This window comes from Schistocerca nitens, chromosome 5 (assembly GCF_023898315.1).
Source record: "Schistocerca nitens isolate TAMUIC-IGC-003100 chromosome 5, iqSchNite1.1, whole genome shotgun sequence".
Classification (NCBI taxonomy): domain Eukaryota; kingdom Metazoa; phylum Arthropoda; class Insecta; order Orthoptera; family Acrididae; genus Schistocerca; species Schistocerca nitens.
In genome coordinates this window covers 370,455,373-370,478,635 of record NC_064618.1, presented here as the reverse complement: position 1 = coordinate 370,478,635, position 23,263 = coordinate 370,455,373, and the positions used below count along the sequence as shown (strand labels likewise).

Here is a 23,263-nt window from a genome sequence, read left to right as displayed (position 1 = left end):
CTGTACATTTTTGCAGACACTGTAAAATGCCAAGAAAATCAGTGCAGAAAGCAGTATAATGAACTGCTAACTGAAGAAAATTTGTAAAACAAGGATATAGTGTAATTTCAAAACTATCTGTTGAAGTTATGCTGGAACTCGTGAACAGTACTAACTTCTTCCAGTAATTTAGTGACGATAACATGAGTAACTCAATGGAATGTTACTCTCAGGAAATTAAATTTTGGAACTGCATTTTCAGGAACATCCAAAATCACAACATAAGAAATATACTGGATATTAATACAGCAAAGCATAACAAAGTTCATATAAAACAGCATATCTACAATTTTTAAAAAGACAGTTCATGCCCTTCTACCAGTGTAAAGTTACAGTTAACTGGTGTTGGGGAATCTATTTTATGGCATAAAGGTTCTCTGGAATCACCTTAAATTTTAAGAATAATGATTTAACAGTACCCATTTGTTAGAAGAATTTTGTTATAGAAAAATGCTCGTAATCCGTATCTTATTTGGTGGCGTGACTTATTCTGTTATAAGAGAGCAATGGTCAAAGAATCTTAAATCTTTAATCTTAATATTCTCTGCATTCAGGCTATTATTTTTCATTCCTGTATTTTAATTATCTACTAACTTACTCGGATGCTAGTAACAGAGAAAACTGTAATGCCAGTAGCTGACTTTATTAAACTTCTGTAAGTACGATGGTTGTGCAATGAATATAAATGAAAAAAAATCAAGAAAATTAGGAAGTTCACAGTTTAACAGTCTATCAATGTTGAGCTCATTAGAGGGAAAGCACAAGCTCAGGTTGGAGAATGAAACTGGCCTAGCCCTTCTGGATGAACCATCCCTGTATTCACCTTAGGTGATTCAGGGAAATCATGGAAAGTGTTTAACTTGGAAGAACAGACAAGGAGTTTGAAATAACAGCCTTGCAAATAAATTTAAATTACACACAATGGCCATCCACCTAACTGGATATGGAAACCTCTCAAAAATTTACTGATGAGGAAGCTTTAATTTTACTGTGGTCACCCCAGAGTATTTCACAAAGCTAGTGCACTATAACTGGGAAACTCTAGCAAGTTTCTTAAATTTTCAGGTATCGACATCCGATGCCAAAAAATCTATTGGTATACATGTGTTGCTCTTCCAGCAGAAGGCACTCAGACTCAAGCAGTATATCACTGCAGTATTTTTTCAAACAGCTATGGACAAATCAGCAGCAAAACTTACCCACTAGCAATCTTTAACTGGTGACTGTCACTGTCAGATTCGCTGGTGGAAATTGTAGCTTTTGATACAATACGGCTCTTAAGTTTAGCTGGAATTCCATCGTCATTCTTCTTTGCCTTTCTAACTTTTGGTTTTGGTTCCCTTTCCTAGAAAAAACATTATTTCGTAAGAAATCACAGAGATGGGTTATCAATTATCTGTGAGCTAAATCTAATTACATTTGAGTATTTTGTACAAAGTCTGTAATATATTTCAATTTAATAAAACCTCAGAAAACAGATACAAAAATAGCCTAGTTTCCAATGAAATATATATTTTCATGAGTGTATTTTTTGTCAAAGGGAAACATTGGCATAAAGTTTTTTCTTGTTTGAAAATATATCATTAGATAAAAGTTATCCCACCTTCCGTGGCTTTCGACCCCTTGGAGCCTTCGGACGATCTTCATCAGATCCAGAGCTGTTATCTCTGGCATGTTTATCACGCCGTTTCTTTGTTCCAGGACCTTTCTTCCGGCCTCGCTTCTCTCCATCAAGATTACTGTTCCACAAAAATAACAATGTAATTCCAATTCCATCTTAAGTAAGACTATTTAAATAAAATGTTGAAACATAATGCGGAGTTCTAGAACCTCATTCTGCTGATGTTCATAAGAAGTAAGAGAATTATTAGATAGACATTAGCCTATATGTAAAGGGTATCCTATTTAAATATTGGATTAATGACTCCGACTTAAGTCAATTGACCACTTTGTCAAATGACAAAATAATATCAAAAACATGCGTGATTCTTCGTCTATCAAGAGCAGTCAGTCTGCAGAAGAATATACAACAATAACAGAAAAAGGAAAAATGCAGAGAGATAGAATCAAATAACTATACAGATAAAACATTACTTTCATTTCAACTGTACAGTGTATATTCTTTATAATATATGTTTTTTACCCATATGCTGCAGTTCCAGTACTCATTTTGACACAGATAAGTCTATGATTTAAATGCATATGAACTAAAATTGCCATTTAAAAGAAATACTGTCATTAATGAGGTCTGTTATACCTCTATATAGATGGCAGCAAAATAATTCAAAAGCAAACATATTTAAAGCTCACAAAAAGTGAAATTATTTGATAAAACACTCAGACAATGCATACAAAACTCACTATGTCGGAAAATTATAAAAATAATAGTTCACAGAGAGGAACACTTACATTACAAGCAGTACCAAACCTCTTGTACTAAAAACATGCAGTAAGTTTAAAACCTTACCGCTTATATAGACCCTACATCAGGGTTGTAGATGTAATGGTTCCCATAGGCAATGTGTATTAAATACCCACATAAAATATCAGGCTCTGTAAGTAAGGACCAAATTTAATTACAGAGAGAAAAATTGTTACTCACCTCTTTTTACGTTTCTTTCCTTTCTCACGATTGATTTCCTTATCAACATTCCCTCCATCACTTCCTCCTGAATCTGAAACATATACATCAGTCTTCTTCTTTCCTTTCTTTCCAGGCTTTTCAGCTGGCATCTCACCAAAGAGAAGTGCATTCTTTGTTTTTTCTCTGAACTCTTGGCGTTTCTTTAACATCTCCTCCATTTCCAACCTTCTTTTTTCTTCCAGTTTTTTCTGTCAGACAATAAAACAGGTAACCAATAAAAACCAACGCCTGGAATATTGTAGGTACTATCACTAAAATGCCTGTGGTAAACTGTATAGTAACTCTGCATAGTAAATGTCAGTTCAAGAAACTCAATTTTCAGACACCAGCCATTGTCAGACTACATCTATTTTCCAGTATTTCTGCAATCACATTATATCCAGAAGGCACTTGCTGCTAAGTAAACACTTTTAAGGCAGGAAAATGTATCTGATTATCTATCGTTCAGATTAACCAGCCATTTAGAAAAAAAGGATATGGATACACAATAGTTTGTCACAGTGATCTCAATGACTAAATAGAATTTTTTTTAAAACTATCATTTCATTTTACAGAGAGAATGATCTATGACTGTCCATAAAACTTCTGAATTATGCCTCCTACCTGTTCCTCAACTTGTTTAAGCCTAAAGGCTTCACGCTCTTCTTCTTGTTTGCGACGCAGTTGTCGTTCTTCTTCATCTACTCTACGGGCACGTGCCACATGATACTGAGCTTGTGACAACAGATCTTGACACTTATTAGCTTCTTGTGCTGCTATGTTAACATCATATCTTAAACGATCTCCATGTACTGATAAGTACTGGAAATATCTGAAATATCAAATTAGTTTTAAGAAATCAAATACGTACCATTTGTTTACAGAAAACCACAAAAACATAGAAGATTCTATATTTACCCCATTTGGAGGAGGTAGAAATGTAAAAAATGTGAGGCAGAGAGAGGGGGCAAAAAATTTATATTGGGAGGAAAGCTGGAGGAAGGAAAAAAAGAATGACAGTTTTGAGCAGATATGTTCAACACAGTAAAGGTATAATGAGACTCATATGAAGAAGCCTTAAGTGCAGGGAGTAAACATGTGGCAGTATTAATGACAGATGCCAGCTTGAAATTCCTTTAAAAATGTGTAGAATTCTCTGCTACACAGACACAATTTTTAACAGAATTCACCAAACTGTGCACAGGAATTATTGCAGTAAAGATACTGGTACCTATGGTTATTGGTTACAAGCTTGGAAAAGCAGTTTTGCCAAATCAGTACTTCACTTTTAGCAAAAGGCATTTGGCACTATTCAGTCAGAAAATGTATCATTTCACTAACAGTTATGAATTTAGGACTTACCGATGGCAAATTACCTGCATTATTCACAGGTTGAGGCTTTCAAGAACATGTGGCGGAAAGACTCACAAAAAAATCATCCAACCCTGACAAAAAGAATTAGTTGCATACAGGAGGGACAGAGGAAAAAATAATCCTAAAACGGGATACAGCAGAATAAGCATTGCACACAAAACCTCAATGGAACTTCCTAGTAAAAGTTTTTTAGATTGTTATGCTTCATTTGAATACTAAATATGCAGATGCTCAGAATTTTCAATGACAAAATGTTCTTTAACCATTCAGTTAAAAATGTAATCCTCAGCCTGCAACACACTAAAATTCGTATAGAAAAAGGGCAGGGTATGGAGAGATAGATAGATGGAAAGAGAGAGAGAGAGAGAGAGAGAGAGAGAGAGAGAGAGAGAGAGATGCAGTGTGTGCCACCACTCAGACGACGACACCAATCCGTGTGTCTAGAACCTCAACCTATATGACAATGCAGATCTAATGTTCCAGAGCTCGTTATTATGATACTTCTAACTCACTAATCAACCACCTAGTATGAAAATAACTCTTTGTGATTCAGACTAATCTCAGAATGGGTATAATGGAATTGTTGAAATTTAACAGCCATGGCCACAATGATGGATCTCCTGATGCTACATATGCCTGTTGTAAGGGATTACCCAGAAAGCCTATAGTTTTCTCTTGGAAGAGAGCAGTCTGACTTGGCATATTCCCCATTAACCCCCCCCCCCCCCCCTCCCCACTCCTAACAAAAACACCCTGAATGAATTTTTCGATCTGCAGTGGAGCATGCACAGTTATGAAACTTACAGGCAGATTAAAACAATGCGCTGGACCAGGACTCGAACCCAAAACACTGTCTTTTCAAGAGCACAAGAGCAGTGCTCATATCGATAATTATCCAGGCACAATTCATGACCCAGGGACAGAAAGTTCGCTGAAACCAGATGTAAACAGTAATGAAATCCTAAACTCAGATTGGAATGTATACCGCAGAGACAGGCTGGACAGTGAAGGGGGAGGCGTGTTTATAGCGATAAGAAGTGCAACAGTATCGAAGGAAACTGACGGAGATCCGAAATGTGAAATGATTTGGGTGAAGGTCACGGTTAAAGCAGGCTCAAACATGGTAATTCGATGTCTCTATAGGCCCCCTCGCTCAGCAGCTGTTGTGGCTGAGCACCTGAAGGATAATTTAGAAAATATTTCGAGTAGATTTCCCCACCATGTTATAGTTCTGGGTGGAGATTTTAATTTGCTGGATATAAACTGGGAGGCTCAAACGTTCATAACGGGTGGCAGGGACAAAGAATCCAGTGAAATTTTTTTAAGTGCTTTATCTGAAAACTACCTTGAGCAGTTAAACAGAGAACCGACTCGTGGCAATAACATATTAGACCTTCTGGTGACCAACAGACCCGAACTATTTGAAATAGTTAACGCAGAACAGGGAATCAGCGATCATAAAGCGGTTACGGCATCAATGATTTCAGCCGTAAATAGAAATATTAAAAAAGGTAGGAAGATTTTTCTGTTTAGCAAAAGTGACAAAAAGCAGATTACAGAGTACCTGACGGCTCAACACAAAAGTTTTGTCTCAAGTATAGATAGTGTTGAGGATCAGTGGACAAAGTTCAAAACCATCGTACAATATGTGTGCCAAGCAAGATCATAAGAGATGGAAAAGAGCCACCGTGGTACAACAACCGAGTTAGAAAACTGCTGCGGAAGCAAAGGGAACTTCACAGCAAACATAAACATAGCCTAAGCCTTGCAGACAAACAAAAATTACGCGAAGCGAAATGTAGTGTGAGGAGGGCTATGCGAGAGGCGTTCAATGACTTCGAAAGTAAAGTTATATGTACTGACTTGGCAGAAAATCCTAAGAAATTTTGGTCTTATGTCAAAGCGGTAGGTGGATCAAAACAAAATGTCAAGACACTCTGTGACCAAAATGGTACTGAAACAGAAGATGACAGACTAAAGGCCGAAATACTAAATGTCTTTTTCCAAAGCTGTTTCACAGAGGAAGAGTGCACTGTAGTTCCTTCTCTAGATTGTCGCACAGATGACAAAATGGTAGATATCGAAATAGACAACAGAGGGATAGAGAAACAATTAAAATCGCTCAAAAGAGGAAAGGCCGCTGGACCTGATGGGATACCAGTTCGATTTTACACAGACTACGTGAAGGAACTTGCCCCCCTTCTTGCAGCGGTGTACCGTAGGTCTCTAGAAGAGCGTAGCATTCCAAAGGATTGGAAAAGGGCACAGGTCATCCTCGTTTTCAAGAAGGGACGTCTAACAGATGTGCAGAACTATAAACCTATATCTCTAACATCGATCAGTTGTAGAATTTTGGAACACGTACTATGTTCGAGTATAATGACTTTCCTGGAGACTAGAAATCTACTCTGTAGGAATCAGCATGGGTTTCGAGAAAGACAGTCGTGCGAAACCCAGCTTGTGCTATTCGTCCACGAGACTCAGAGGGCCACTGACACGGGTTCACAGGTAGATGCTGTGTTTCTTGACTTCCGCAAGGCGTTCGATACAGTTCCCCACAGTCGTTTAATGAACAAAGTAAGAGCATATGGACTATCAGACCAATTGTGTGATTGGATTGAAGAGTTCCTAGATAACAGAACGCATCATGTCATTCTCAATGGAGAGAAGTCTTCCGAAATAAGAGTGATTTCAGGTGTGCCGCAGGGTAGTGTCATAGGACTGTTGCTATTCACAATATACATAAATGACCTTGTGGATGACATCGGAAGTTCACTGAGGCTTTTTGCAGATGATGCTGTGGTGTATCGAGAGGCTGTAACAATGGAAAATTGTACTGAAATGCAGGAGGATCTGCAGCGAATTGACGCATGGTGCATGGAATGGCAATTGAATCTCAATGTAGACAAGTGTAATGTGCTGCGAATTCATAGAAAGATAGATCCCTTATCATTTAGCTACAAAATAGCAGGTCAGCAACTGGAAGCAGTTAATTCCATAAATTATCTGGGAGTACGCATTAGGAGTGATTTGAAATGGAATGATCATATAAAGTTGATCATCGGTAAAGCAGATGCCAGACTGAGATTCATTGGAAGAATCCTAAGGAAATGCAATCCGAAAACAAAGGAAGTAGGTTACAGTACGCTTGTTCGCTCACTGCTTGAATACTGCTCAGCAGTGTTGGATCCGTACCAGATAGGGTTGATAGAAGAGATAGAGAAGATACAACGGAGAGCAGCGCGCTTCGTTACAGGATCATTTAGTAATCGCGAAAGCGTTACGGAGATGATAGATAAACTCCAGTGGAAGGCTCTGCGGGAGAGACGCTCAGTAGCTCGGTACAGGCTTTTGTTAAAGTTTCGAGAACATACCTTCACCAATGAGTCAAGCAGTATATTGCTCCCTCCTACGTATATCTCGCGAAGAGACCATGAGGATAAAATCAGAGAGATTAGAGCCCACACAGAAGCATACCGACAATCCTTCTTTCCACGAACGATACGAGACTGGAATAGAAGGGAGAACTGATAGAGGTACTCAGGGTACCCTCCGCCACAACCGTCAGGTGGCTTGCGGAGTATGGGTGTAGATGTAGATGTATGGATCGTGCCTGGATGTTCAGCTGGTAAGAACACAGGCCATTAAAATCAAGGCTCCAGGTTCAAGTCCCAGTCCAACTTACAGCTTTAATCCGCCAGGAAGTTTCACAACAATGCCTGTTTCATCCGTTCAAATTTAAGGCATCTTCACACAGTTCAAGAATTTTCAAACTGAGAAAAATACAACAATCTGTAACATGAAACTTTCACATCCACACTTTCCCATTTTAGGATTAGGGCACTTAATTATTTCTGCTATATGATAATATTATTCTGAGCTTAATTTGTACACAGAATGAATACTCAGAGAAATAATAGGAATCAAAAGTACTTGTGTGATAGTCCAAGCTCATGGACAGCCTGCAACACTGTCTCCAAAGTGGACTTCTGATCTTCCAGAATTTGGGTAGCAAGCCTCTGCAGCACAAGGGCAATATTATAGAGGAGTACTGTATCCTGCGGAGCCACACGTCGAGCCTGAAAAATTGAAATGGTGAGCTGTAACTCTACCACTGTGGTATAAAAAGCTCACAAAACATCAAAACAAACTCCACAACAATGGGTAAATATGCATACATGGTTATTGAAGTCTTGAAATATTTTCAGGATACCAACTGCAACAACATACAGTGTGCCTAGTGTGTTTTGAGAAGCATATTATTCTACTATCTTCTGGAGAAAAATTACTTCATTAGATGATGAGAGAAGAGCACATCAGCATATAAAGAAGGCATCATTAGGAAGAAACATATTTATAAAAATTATATCAAGATTTGTACCTTGACTCATACGAACTCGTATTTTCATTTCTGTCTCCACGACGATCATTCCTAGGAAGTATGAGAGAATCACCATCATTGCGATTGCATTTGTCCTCCAGATTGGTTTCCTTCAAACATCACACCCAGATGCACATGAGCTACAGTTTTTCTGGCTACTTTTTCTGATACTTGTTTTTTTTTTCAATGTTATTTGTAGTTTAATTCATCACATAATTACAATGGATCACTTCCATCTGCTATGCACTATCTTTTCCTTTATGGTGCAAAATAGAATAGTATCTGAAGTACATTGTACTTGAGAAATTTAGTTCATCACTATAATGACAAGATGTTTCCGAGGATTGTTTTCTTACACACATTATGAGAACAATGAATTCTATTTGATATTGTAGAATGCCTTACCGAGTATCTCATTTAGGGTAACAGTTCTTAGCTGATAGCAAATTTCACAGATGCATTGTTCTGTCTCTCTCTTCATGATGGGGGACTCTACAGGCTTTTCAGTCCTTTCAACTGCAATGTATCATCTCTTCACTATAAGTAATGAAATATTATCTGCAGTACATTGAATAATGAATGTTCACTGACCTTTTTGATTTTTATAGTTACTGCCACACACTCAACACAGCCTGCAGAGCCTCAAAAAAGAAGGCACAGAGAAAGACAGCAAGATAGATAGATAGATAGATAGAGAGAGAGAGATTTCTGTCACTTCACTTGCATATGAGATTGTATGCTATCAGTTTTCTTCATTAGTCAGGATTACCAGTCTCTTTTCACTCACACTGCTGTGTTCTGCCAGATTCCTTGAAAGGTAGTCTCTGTGTTTGCTTTTGTATATCACTGTGGCATATCACTCTTGAAGCATCAGTGCCTATCTTGTCAGTCAGCCCGATGGATCCCTCAGGCTAGTCAGCCAGCATAGAGAGTGGTGGCCCATGACAACAGTGAACGATTTGCCAAATAAATACTGCTGGAACATGTAGATGGCCCAAACAATTGCAAGATACTCTCTCTTGGTTGAAGAGTATTTATCTCAGACTTTGAGAGAGTACTAGAAGCACAAGCTAGTACCTTTCAGCACCTTCCCCAATTTCTTTTTCTTTTTCTTTTTTTCCTTCTGTATTGCTGTCAAGTTAAGATGAAAATTTTCTGTGATTCGAAAGTGACTGTGCTGTATGGCACAAACAGGAAATATGTTCAGCTGACAGGAACCAGTTGACATTTTAATCACATTATTACACACGTATCAACATAAGAAAACAAAATTTCATTGATATCAATGGCACTTGTGTGCCAAGTCAAGACATTTAAAATTTTAAAATAAAAAACTATGAACATTTAAAAATATGTGATACACAAAAGTATCTAAATACTGGTACTATTATCACATGCTTCTCAAACAACTGTTTCATAGCCAAGAACTGCTTCAGTGTCTCATTATCATCTGTTGCACTTACACTTAAATCTCTATAATGTCTGGAATAGAGTCATTTATTAATATATGTTTTTATCTACTCTGAACATTCCCACTTTAATTTGTAATCATATTTTCTTATTAACCCTATCAGAACTTACTACACCTATTCAAGTTTAATCACTAAAGTAGGACCTTTAGTTACCTTAAGAAATGTCATTTTTGCTTCCTTCAGCTTCCCTGCCTTAAAGTAGGCTCTAGCTAGATACTGCAACACTTCGACATTGTGATACTTGTAGAATTTTCTTAGGCAGTTTTCATACTGTAAAATAAACATAACAAATGTTGATTATACACTAGTGAAAAGCTCAATACAATGAGAAATCATTCAATGAAGACACAAAACAAAACAGAAGAATTAAAATTTAACAAAAAAAAATGGCTCTGAGCACTATGGGACTCAACTGCTGAGGTCATAAGTCCCCTAGAACTTAGAAATACTTAAACCTAACTAACCTAAGGACAACACACACATCCATGCCCGAGGCAGGATTCGAACCTGCGACCGTAGCGGTCGCGTGGTTCCAGACCGTAGCGCCAGAATCGCTCGGCCACCAGCGGCCGGCTAAAATTTAACAACCATTCATCAATTTAAAATAATATATTAATTTAGCTATATCAGTATCTTGATCTAGAAAGGCTTGATCTAATTTAAAATCTTAATACATTCAGAGATTCACAAATGGGAATAAAATTTATCAAATTACAAGAAGACAGAGTTGGATGGTCAGTACTCACCTTCAGGATACAAAAGTGAGTACCGCTGATATACACACATAAAATTACAAGAACTTAATAAATATTCTAATTTTCAGTAGCATTATTTCCTTCCTTGCAGAGGAAATAGGGAGAGGTTGGTGAAGGTAAGGAAGGAGGGCAGTTCACTCAAATCCCAGAGAGTGAAGAACCTACCAGTTGTGAGGATGAGTGCAGACTGGACAGCACGCAAATTCTCTGCTTGGGGGAAAAAAAGGGCAGCAACCAGAAGAGGAGGACAAAATGGAAACATACTTCACTGACAGGAAGGGCATGTGATGTTATTTCAGAGATTGTAATATTCGGCAAAATTTACAAAGAACTTGCCAATGTGAGCCCATTTATCAGTATGATGTTTCACCTTCTCTTGCCTTTACGCATGCACTAATTCAGTTGGGACAGGGGTTATAAAACTGTCATATCCTTTCCTGAAGCAGGCTGGCCAACAACTGTTGATATTCTGGTTATTGGCACTGGGACAGAGTTAACATTTGAGCTGATCTTGCACGTGTCCTATCAAGGCACATATGGGAATCTTGCTGCACAGAGGACTACGATAACATCACGCAGAAAGTTCATAGAAAAAAGTGCCATGTGTGAAAAAGCATTGTCCTGTTGAAAAATGGCACCTCAATACTGTCACAAGAGAGGTAACACATGAGGAGACATGATGTCCATGACATTCCATTTTGCCATCATCAGAATTCCCTCAATCACTACCAGCCACGACCTGAAGTCAAACCCAATGGCACCCCTCACTATGACACCAGTAGTAACACTGCTGGACCTCTCCAAAGCATTGCAGAAAGGGGCCTCTCCCCAGGTCTCCACAATGTTCACCAACTGGGGTAATATAGAACTGTAATTCATCACTGAACATAATACAATGCCATTCATCAGCAGCACATGTTTCCCAGTTACGGCACCACTCAGCTGCCTGTATTGTGGTGTTAATGGAAGCCTATGCATGAGACAGTGAATCTCTAGTTCGGCTGCTGTTAGTTTCTGATGAATGGTGCGGGATAACATAGAGGTGTGGATGTGAAGGTGTTACAATGTGCTTGGCGCACAATATGGTAATCTCCCCTTGAAGTGATCAGATGTGGTTGACTGGAACCATTATGATGCAGTCCAACATCAGGCCACTCTCATATTCAAATGCCCCACAAATCTGCGTAATGCACAATTCCAATAGCAAGCCAAATGGAGGCCCACAAAAAGGCCTGTTTCAAACTCTGTCCAGTGCTGATAACACCATCTTAACAGACTACAGCTGCACAACACAGAAATTCAAGAAACAAGAATTCTCCCCATATTTAGAGTAGCACGACATTCGATATTGCCACCTGAGGCAAATCCATCCTATTGGCCTTTATTGAATTAGAATAGAATCTGTGAAGTCAAGTTGTGAGATGTGTCGCTCACAAGAGTTAAAGAGTCCAGATAAATTCATGGTCTGTACTATTTGAAGTGTTGGGATGGTTCCTCAAACAAGGCCATGCCCCATTGGCTGACCAATTGTATTTAAACATATCTGTGTACATTTGTATGTCTCTGTATATGTTTTTTCTTGTATGATGCTCCCAATTTCTATAACATTGTAAAAATGGTCCTTGAACAGCTAAATTACCACCAGCACTACAGCTATAATCTGCTCGAAATTTCTGTGTGGCTGGGGTGAGGGTGGGGTGGGGGGAGGAAGTAGTTATAGACACACACAGATAGAAGAAAAGTCTGAATGTAAACAGTAAATGGGAGAAGGAACTTGTGCAAATGTGACAGAAAGGTAAAGAAGGAGAAGTGACTAGTGAAACTAAAATCACGCAATGAGTTTAAATGTCAACATACAGTAAAACCTATTTTTAACAAATTTCTGAGGACACAAATATTTTTTTCCTTAAAAAGGATTTCCTTTACATGGGGGTTTTACCAGAGTAAACAGAAGGAGGGACCCAGAATCATAATCTGGCATGTTTAGGTGATATAAGTGCTTTTTCATTACAAAATTACCATATCTTGTGCCACAAATGTAAATGTGGTCAATATGTAATCATCACACTTTTCATAGAACACATCCTTTATTTGAAACTTCCTGGCAGATTAAAACTGTGTACCGGACCGAGACTCGAACTCTGGACCTTTGCCTTTCACGGACAAGTGCTCGGTCCGGCACACAGTTTTAATCTGCCAGGAAGTTTCATATAAGCGCAAACTCCACTGCACAGTAAAAAATCTCATTCTGGAAACATCCCCCAGGCTGTGGCTAAGCCATGTCTCCGCAATATCCTTTCTTTCAGGAGAGCTAGTTCTGCAAGGTTCGCAGGAGAGCTTCTGTAAAGTTTGGAAGGTAGGAGACGAGATACTGACAGAAGTAAAGCTGTGAGGACGGAGTGTGAGTTGTGCTTGGGTAGCTCAGTTGGACTTGCCTACGAAAGGCAAAGGTCCCGAGTTCGAGTCTCGGTCTGGCACACAGTTTTAATCTGCCAGGAAGTTTAATATCAGTGCACACTCCGCTGCAGAGTGAAAATCTCATTCTGGTGACATCCTTTATTTATTTATTTATTTAAATCGAGAAGATTTGTTTATTTGTTCTTCCAGTGCATTGTACTGAAAGAAGTTGTCATTACAGTTAGAACTCATTCAGCTACATTAAAAGAGGAAATGAAATTGCTGAGGATAACAGCCCTTGCATAGTAGCAGCAAAACTTTGTGGAATGGTCTCGTTTTCATAGTCATCATCTTCATCAGCTCCTAACTCAGTGTTCTTTCACAAATATTTTGCACATTTCACTTGCATCAATTTCAGGTTTGAAAGTAAGGATATCATCATCACAACAAACAAATTTCTGGAATAACACATTTTCAGAAATGTCAGTGATCCTACTCCATTCTTCTTCTAGAACAATGCGGTCTTGAACAGCAACTGATGTACTGCAATCAGTCTTTGTGTACCTTAAAAACAGTCTGTTGTGTTAATGGAATATGATTTTGCAGGACATAAATTACAAAAGATGCTGGTTTCATCAGTGTTGAAAATGGCTGTACGCTCACAATTTTGTATCAGTTGTGGCTATGTAATGTTCTTCCAATAGTTTACACTTTCTAAGACCTCAACATCACTTCCTCTGTTTACACTTTGAAATGACAGATCATGCCTTTTTTTAAAACAATCCAGCCAGCTTTTCAATGCACTGAAATTTCCAACACTGATCTTCATGGAAATTTCATAAGCCTTCTTTCACAACATGTTTCCATTTACAGGAGCTGTCACTTCTCATTCCTTGAACCCACTTTAAAAGAATATTTTCCATATCACCACATGCAGACAAATGAATGGTCTTGCTTTTGGATATGCAGGAAGCAATAGCTTCAGCATTCAAGAACGCTTACTTATTTTCTGGGTATGCCACACATGTACATGCAGATGGTGTTAAATCTTATTTCGTCGTCATGTCGAAAAGTTTTATATTCCAATTGTCTCTGATATTCAGGATGATTGTCAGCTTTTGCTGAATTGTAAGATTTCTAGGTTTGCAGCTCATAACTTCACAAAACGGACAATTTTGACAATTCAATTAAAAATTACACTTTTCACACTTCGTAGAATCAGTAACTGTGATGTCAGGTCATACTAGGCAGGGTGTAAATCTCCTTCTGTTTCATTCAGTGCATCAGCTTGTATCAATACAATAGAAGTCAAGTTAATGATCTACGGAATGTGCCGACTGACAGACAATTACCATTTACTATGTCACGTAACACAAAGTATGACTTTTGTGAAACAAAGATATCAGAAACTCAAACAGACATCTGCGGAAGTGCATAAAAAGTGGATTTGAATTTGCAGAGTGTTTCAAGTTTATTCCTGAAAAATGGAAGTTTTCTTAAAGCAGGGCTTGTTAAAAATGGGACAGTGGGGAGGAACGTCATTGTTCTTATGGGAGTTTTGCCACAATCAATGTAAATATTTGTTAAAAGGGGAATTTTCTTACAAGTGGGTTTTGTAATTCAGAGTTTACTTTGTAAGGACAACAAAAAAATCTGACGATTTGCAACATCCCCTGCTTGATGAAAATAATAATACTTCTGGGCAACAAAATACGATAATTAATGCTTTAAACAGGATACTTCAATGAAATCACATCTACTTACATCATAGGCCAATGATCTGTAGATGAACATAACAATCAAGAAGAAATCCACATTAAACAGCAGCAGGCATGGTAAATATTGGTTCGGAGTGTACATAACAGGACTTTCTTGATAAATTAAGCAGATATGCAATAACTTAAAAGGCTTTACACAATGAAACTAATGTAACAAAGGAAAGAAATAATATAACACACACTGCAAATCACATGCTAGTTGAATTTGAAGTCATAGCTGTTGCCTTTTTAACTTCCTGCAAAAAGACTTGAGAAAATTTGTCATAACAGGGACCAGAACTCCTGGTCTTCAAAATAGAAAGACTCCACAGATTCACTGGACATGGATGATCTGAACTTTGTTCTATTTTTCTTCACAAGGCTGCAAACACGTTCGCATTCTGCATTGATATGGGTAAGAATAGAGAGCATTACTCTAGAAATTCAGTTATACTTAAGAAGCCCATTGGCTCCAAGAATTCTCTATATTTGTGCCCAATTGGAATCTCGATTTGCAGCCAAAGTGTCATCTACTTGAAGATCTGTAAACTGCCTCTGAAGCTCATTCACCACCTCGCATAACAAGAAAGAGAACTTTTCCAAGAAAAAACAAATGGAAGAAAAATATTCATCTTCAGTTTAGTCCAACCTAACAACTTGAGCATGATTTAAAACATCATCGTTTAGTAGAAACTTGATGATGTAGTCACAGGCAGTACAAAAGTAGTTTCTCACTGATGAAAAGAAAAGGGATTTATCTGTATCCTGGAGATCATTCACTATGTTCGAAGTCTGAATGCCAATAACTAACTCATCATCACTTCTCTGATTTTGAATAAGGTTGTATTCAATTTCAAGCAATGAGGAGCTTTTGACAATTTTACACTTAACAAATTCGGTGAACAACTGCTATTACAAATCCATTACAAGTTCTAACAAAAAGTGAACTTGAGGGGAAGAAGTCTGAAGGCCAACATTCAATTTGTCCAATACAGGAATAGCCACAGGAAGGAAAGTACCAAAGGCCTTGTTCAAGTTTGAGGACAGGAACGTAAACAATTTTTCCTCCCAAGCTATAACAGAAGTCTTACTTTTTAGGATGGGTTTCTCACATCTGGAAGAACATGCTATTCTCTTAGGAGCATGTGTAGGAGCAAAATCAAGAATTCTCTTCTTGTGATACTCTTTGGATCCGCTTTGTTCAACTCTAGATCCACTTTGTTCAGCTTGCAGAAATTCTTTGGGTACATAATATTACTTCCTCACTGAAGAAAAGATGTGGTTCCCACTGATAAAGTAAGTTTCGAAACATCTGCTTAAAGGTAACCACCTGGTACATACGTTTCAGAATTTTCTTTGCCTCTTTATTGTGCAAGTTTTGAAATTTCTGAAGACTTTTTTTCTTTTGATACTCTTCTCTAAGAAATAAAACGCATCAACAAGGACCTCATCCACTTAAAGTAGTAATCTACCAGCATCTTTCTCAGCTGCTAGATTAATCAGCTTAACTTAATCATCACCAACACTTGGTTTAAGAATTGTGAAAGAAGGTTGTATATGTGGAAGAGACCTGGAGACACCAAAATGTTTCAGACTGATTATATAAAGGTAAGACAGACATTTAGGAACCAGATTTTAAATTGTACAACATTTCAAGGAGCAGATGTGGACACTGATCACCATTTATTGTTTGTGAATGGTACATTAAAAGTAAAGAAACTACTGCAAAAAAGTAGGACTTAAAGGAGATGGGACCTGGATAAACTGAAACAATCAGAAATTGTACAGAGTTTCAGAGGGAGCATTAAGAAGCGACTGACAAGAAAAGGGGAAAGGAAGACAGTAGAAGAAGAATTGGTAGCTTTGAGAGATGAAATAGTGAAGGCAGCAAAGGATCAAGTAGGCAAAAAGAAAGGGCTAATAGAAATTCTTGGGTAACACAAGAGATGTTGAATTTAACTGATGAAAGGAGAATGTATAAAAATGTAATAAATGAAGCAGGCGAAAAGGAATACAAACATCTCAAAAATGAGATCGACAGCAAGTGCAAAATGGCTAAGCCGGAATGGTTCGAGAACAAATGTAAGGATGTAGAAGCTTCTATCACTAGGGGTAATATAGATGCCGCCTACAGGAAAATTAGAGAGACCTTTGGAGAAAGGAGAACCACCTGTATTACTATGAAGAGCTCAGATGGAAAACCAGTCCCAAGCAAAGAAAGGAAAGCAGAAAGGTGAAAGAAGTATACAGAGGGTCTATACAAGGGCGATGTACTTGGGGGTAATATTATGGAAATGGAAGAGGACGTAGACGAAGATGAGATGGGAGATATGATACAGCATGAAGAGTTTGACTGAGCACTGAAAGACCAAAGTTCACACAGGGGCCTGGGAGTGGACAATATTCTGCTAGAACTACTTTTAGCCTTAGGAGAGCCAGCTATGAGAAAACTCTTCCATCTGGTGAGCAAGATGTATGAGACAGGCGAAGTACCCTCAGACTTCAAGAAGAATATAATGATTCCAATCCCAAAGAAAGCAGGGCTGACAGGTGTGAAAATTACTGAACTACCAGTTTAATAAGTCACAGTTGCAAAGTACTAACACAAATTCTTTACAGACGAATGTAAAAACTGGTAGAAGTTGATCTCGAGGATGATCAGTTTGGGTTTTGAAGAAATGTAGGAACATGTGAGGCAATGAAGACCCTATGACATATCTTAGAAGGTAGGTTAAGGAAAGGCAAACTTATGTTAGGATTTTTAGACTTAGAGAAAGCTTTTGACAATGTTGACTGGAATACTCTCTTTCAAATTCTGAAGGTGGTAGGGATAAAACCCAGGGACCGAAAGGCTATTTACAATTTGTAAAGACACCAGATGGCAGTTACAAGAGTCGAGGGGTACGAAAAGGAAGCAGTGGTTGAGAAGGGAGTGAGACAGGTTTGTAGCCTATCCCCAATGTTATTCAATCTGTATATTGAGCAAGCAGTAAAGGAAACAAAAGAAAAATTTGGAGTAGGAATTAAAATCCAGAGAGAAGAAATAAAAACCTTGAAGGTTTGCCAATGACGTTTTAATTCTATCAGAGACAGTAAAGGAGTTGGCAGAACAGTTGAACGGAATGGACAGTGTCTTAAAACGAGAACATAAGTTGAACTTACATAAAAGCAAAACAAGGATAATGGAATGCAGTTGAATTAAATCAGGTGATGTTGAGGGAATTAGATTAGGAAATGAGACACTTAAAGTAGTAAATGAGTTTGGCTATTTGGGGAGCAAAATAACTGATGGTCGAAGTACAGAAGATATAAAATGTAGACTGGCAATGGCAAGGAAAGAGTTTCTGAAGAAGAGAAATTTGTTAACATCGAGTATAGATTTAGTGTCACGAAATTGTTTCTGAAGGTATTTATATGGTGTGTGGCCATGTATGGAAGTGAAACGTGGACAATAAATAGTTTGGATAAGAAGAGAATAGAAGCTTCCGAAATGTGGTGCAACAGAAGGATGCTGAAGATTAGATGGGTAGATCATATAACTAATGAGGAGGTTCTGAACAGAATTGGGACGAAGAGAAATGTGTGGCACAACTTGACTAATAGAAGGGATCGGTTGGTAGGACACATTCTGAGGCATCAAGGGATCACCAATATAGTATTGGAGGGAAGTGCGGAGGGTAAAAATCATAGAGGTAGGCCAAGAGATAATACACTGAGTAAATACAGAAGGATGTATGTTGCAGTAATTACTCAGAGATGAAGAGGCTTGCACAGGATAGAGCAGCATGGAGAGCTGCATCAAACCAGTCTTTGGACTGAAGACGGCAACAACAGATTAATCAGGTTGCAAATGCAACCTACAATGGCAATACCTGGTTGAACTGTCTTCAGAACTTCTGAAACCCAATTTTTGTGTTCTATCATAACAGGAACATTGTTGGGACAGAAAATCACACAGTTTTCATTTGTGTATGGTATGAGAATTCAGCTGTGATAACATCAGGTTACTTATGTTTTGCTCTGTTGAGCCCCTGTTTAATGCTAGTATAGATAGCATAGTGTTCTCTACTTCTTCCCACAGAATACCATAGAATGTAACAACAGAATACAACTTGACATTCGTATCATTGATTCAAATCTGTTGCCAAAGAAAATGGTCTGTTCTGAAAGCACTTAAAAAATTAAGAGGAAGCATTTTTTGCCATTTTATTTACAATGCATGTTGTTTTCATGTGACCAAAGCTATATTTCTTTGTGACTTCTGATGTGGGAAACATCACCTTAAATAAAGCACCAGCATGATCAGCCACACTTAAGGGCACACTGTGTTCCACCAAGAAGGAAGTAAACAGACACTCGACCCTATTTATGTCACTGTCAACGTTTCCAGACTTGTCGAAAAAGGTGTTGATTTTCTCGTTATCTCCTTTCGATTTAACATAACTTACATGTTTACCACACTTCACATGATTACTTAAATCGTTTCTTCCACAACGTGCAATATTAATATCACACCCACATACTGTGTAAAAGGCAAAATTTTCTCCCTTTCTTGATTTTAGCATGCATGGAAAATCATCAGAGCTTGATTCTTTCAATGCCTGGAAGTACAGTTTCTTGTTGGATTTATTCACAAATTTGGCAATAGGAATACAGCATATGACAATTTCTGAGAACAAATGTCTTAGTGTTTACTGAGACATCGAAAGGAACCTGGATCACTGGACATCACATAAAATTATAACAAACACTCGAGGCATTCAAACACTTCGTTGAAACATGTCAACACACACAAAGTCTTAAACCATTAAATGAACATGCCACCAACCTCGTGAACAAAGATTACACACGTGGTAAAAAAAACACACACACATATGGAACGAATGTAATTAGTCCATACGTGGTCAAAGTTTATGGGTTAAATTACAACAAGTGAACAGAGCAGAATGAAGTATTTGCAGAGACAGCCTGTTGACACATAAGATTCACATGGAAGAACTATTATCCTGACTTTAAATTCAATTCCAATGATGACAGAAAATATTACACAGTTAAAAGTACTTATCGTATCAAAGAATGAGTTATTGACTATCGTAGACTTGCCTTTGACCCACGCAAATAATCGATTGCATGGAGGAGGTGTGATATTGAATGTTTACGTTTCACATTTTTGTCCACAAAGTCATAAAATGACATCGTCCATCCATAAAACCATAACATGTTGCAATTTCTGTAAATTTTATGGATAAACAGTAAAAGCTGGCAGGCTTGCAACAGGTTATTGGATGTGGTCAATCTAAACTGTATGTGTATATTTGCTCTGACTGATACCCTAGTAGTGGTCATCTTAGTGTGGAATGTTGGGTAAAACACTTATCATCTGACAAGTCATATGCACACTCATCATATCCATGGTTATTTATTTATGATGATGATGATGTGAGGAGAGGCGAGGGGAGGGGTGCTCAACATCATGGTCATCAGTGCTGTGATGAAAAGTTGGAATGCGAATCTCATAGGCGGAGACAAAGGCTGTCCCCATATGCGGAGCAGTTTATAATGTCAAAATCTGCCTCCCTTCCCCAAAATTTAGCGATGAGGCATGACAGTTCACAAAATTTCACCACTCTTTTAACACTGGAATGAGTATCTGGGAGGATGTTGGGTAAATCTCCATCGGAACTGGAGGCTGCCCTAGTATCAATATACAGGGCACATGTCACCAAAATACGCTGAACTTAAAGTGGCACACCACAAACTTCACAGTGTTGGAGCTTCCCACCAGAGGAGGAAGTCACGTGTTAAAGGGCAATGTCCAATGCGCAGTCTGGTAAGCAGAACCTCCTTCCAGCACTGAGGCTGCCATGAAGTCCGCCACGTCTGTGTGGTCGATTTGAGCAACCGCAGTCTGTTTTCTGTCACCTGCAACCATTCAGTCTCCCACTGTCAGAAAATGCGATGATGGCATACAATGGGATGGGACATTGATGGACAGCACCATCCCAACAACCTTTAGCCATATCTCCAGTAATATCATCCTTCCTGTAAAGATGGTAGCCCTGTAATGCAGGTGTCAGTGAGCAAGATGCATTTCTTGTAAGCAGATGCAGAACAGGTTCTCCTGGACTAGGAGCTGTAATTCTTCCAAATGTGAGCGATATCCATTTGAATTCCACGGCAACACAGAAGTCCATTGTTTAGTGATGGTTATTATTTTCTTTCTCCCTCAGAGTCAGTGATTTATCGTGGAGGTCAGGGGGAATGTTAGCCAGTTCCTGGCTCTCCGGTTCCTCCAACTGGAAGTCCATATCCTTGAGAGCATAGTCACCATCAGAGAGGGAGAGAGCTTGCCAATCTGAAGGTTTAACTACCACTTTCTTCAACTTGAAACTATTTTTCAAATGATGTTTTTCTTTACTTATGGGAGGAGATGGTTGTTTGGGTTGAGAGGATGGCTTAGTAGGCTTCTGACAACGGGCAGTGGTATACGGTTTAGGTAGTAAGCCCATTGCCAACAGCTTCTGAATGACTTCTGTTCCAAGCATAGCATTTATCCCGCAGGTACACTGACAAGTGCATGTGATCATACTTGGATATGTGGTCCGAGTGTGTTTGGAGGCATCACACTTGGCGATTGGCGTCTTAAGGGCTGATGCAAAAGAAGTAGCAAAAATTGGAGATTGCATTGCTTTGAAAGGTTTTCTAGCTTCACTGTAGGGTATGTGTCTCTTGACTAACTCCTGAATTTTTCTTTCCTCATTGTAAACCTCACACTTTCTGCTCCACACTAGGTGATCCCAGTAGCAGTTTACACATTTCTGAGGAAGTGTACAAAAACTGCCCTGTGAGCTGAGCCTCCACAATTGCCACATGTAGGTCTCCCATTACATCCCATAGTGGAATGGCCAAATGTTTGACATTTGAAGCATCACATTGGGTCAAGAACAAATAGGCGAACCTTAAGATGGATACAACCTGCAAGGATACGTTCAGGAAATTCTGGAGTATTGAACATTAGAATAAATGTTGCAGATTTTTCCAATTTGCCATTGACTCTCCTCATATAGTTCTGCACTTCCGTGACACTCATATTTTTTCATTCTTCACCTAACTCTACGGGGTCCACCTCCATTATATCAGAGCAGGTAACCACGCTCTTACTAAAGTTAAGTGTGTTATGTAACTGAGCCCCAACTGAGTAGTCACCTAAGGCCTTACATCCCGGAAGCTTAGATGCTTGGATTGAATTAGCAGTTTCAATTAGAAGTGTTCCATTATGAAGTCATTTGACACTTTTTAGGAACCCAACAATACCTTCCAGTGCTTGGGAATATAGAAAGGAGAGATCTTCTCAAAAGTCCCTCGTTCTCTTGATTACAATAAAAGAGTTATCGCACACTAACACCCTGTTACTATGATTCTGAGACTTCTTTTGGGAGGACTGATCAACCGAGCTCTCTTTTTGATGAATGGGTGTAGATACTACCTGACAGTACACCCGTGTCAGGAGTAGTAGTTTAATGAGACCATTCCACGGGGATCCCACGAGACGCTAGGGAAACAATCATCGACTCAGGCAGAGCCCAGCACGCCCGAGCATGACTTATACAACTGGGTGCCCCAGAGGTTTCATGCTAGAGACTAATTTACCTCACCAGCCATTCACCTCATCAACATGTAGCACATCTCGCTCAGGGTCCAGGCACTGAAGCCGACGTCCCTGATCTCCAAAACACACAACATTCCACTGCTGCGCTGCATGGTGGTCACTGAAGCTTGCCCAGAGCTTACAGTAATGGAGGACTGATGGCACTTACCAATCTCCAGCTCAGGAACCCGGGGTCATCATGTCTGTACCCAGCAACCAAATGCTGAGCCCCTGGGGGGAAACCCCATGGCTCTGAGTTATTAGTAATGAGTTTTGAACGTACACAATAATATTGTTCCTCATCGAATTTGGTTTTGCTTTGGTTAAACATACACCTGCTGCAATATTTCTGTTATTTAGATGAATAAGTAGTTGTTAACTAAATTTAGTATCACTTTCTCGTCCTTTTGTTACGGCCTCTGTAAGACCATGGGTAGCACCTTTGTGGATGTTTTCTTTCATCTTCTCGTCCCAGAATATCACCCCTTTCCTTCTCTCAAGTTTTTCTTCTGAGATCTTCAGTATACTCTTCTCTTGCATGTTCCCCTGATGGCACTCCAATCTTTGTCAGCACCCTTTTCTTTTGTTGGTCTCTGGCGCAGTGCTAGGCATTTACTTGCTTTTCCAGTTTTCCTTCCCTTTCACCTTGAGTCGTATGTCAGACAAATCCTTCCAGAGTTCCAAAAGAAAATTTCTGTCTCTCATCTTGTCTTCCACAGTATCTTGGTCATTCTGTCTGTATCCATTTACATCACGTGCTGGGAATCCTACCATTTCCGGTCTGATTACTTCGTATTTTGTACTTGTGTTGTAACAC

The 23,263-nt window shown here is 38.8% G+C and overlaps 1 protein-coding gene across 1 annotated transcript in view; it reads right to left on the bottom strand.

The window, feature by feature from the left end:
• The window catches only part of LOC126260963 (RNA polymerase-associated protein CTR9 homolog), a 111,308-nt gene that overhangs the window by 16,389 nt on the left and 71,656 nt on the right, over window positions 1–23,263 (bottom strand). Inside the window, exons 13-18 of the mRNA XM_049958488.1 lie at window positions 10,043–10,159; window positions 7,970–8,115; window positions 3,287–3,494; window positions 2,642–2,871; window positions 1,643–1,778; window positions 1,239–1,384 (exon numbers count right to left, since the gene is read on the bottom strand). Coding sequence (XP_049814445.1) covers window positions 1,239–1,384; window positions 1,643–1,778; window positions 2,642–2,871; window positions 3,287–3,494; window positions 7,970–8,115; window positions 10,043–10,159 — 983 coding nt within the window. The remainder of the gene's footprint in view (window positions 1–1,238; window positions 1,385–1,642; window positions 1,779–2,641; window positions 2,872–3,286; window positions 3,495–7,969; window positions 8,116–10,042; window positions 10,160–23,263) is intronic.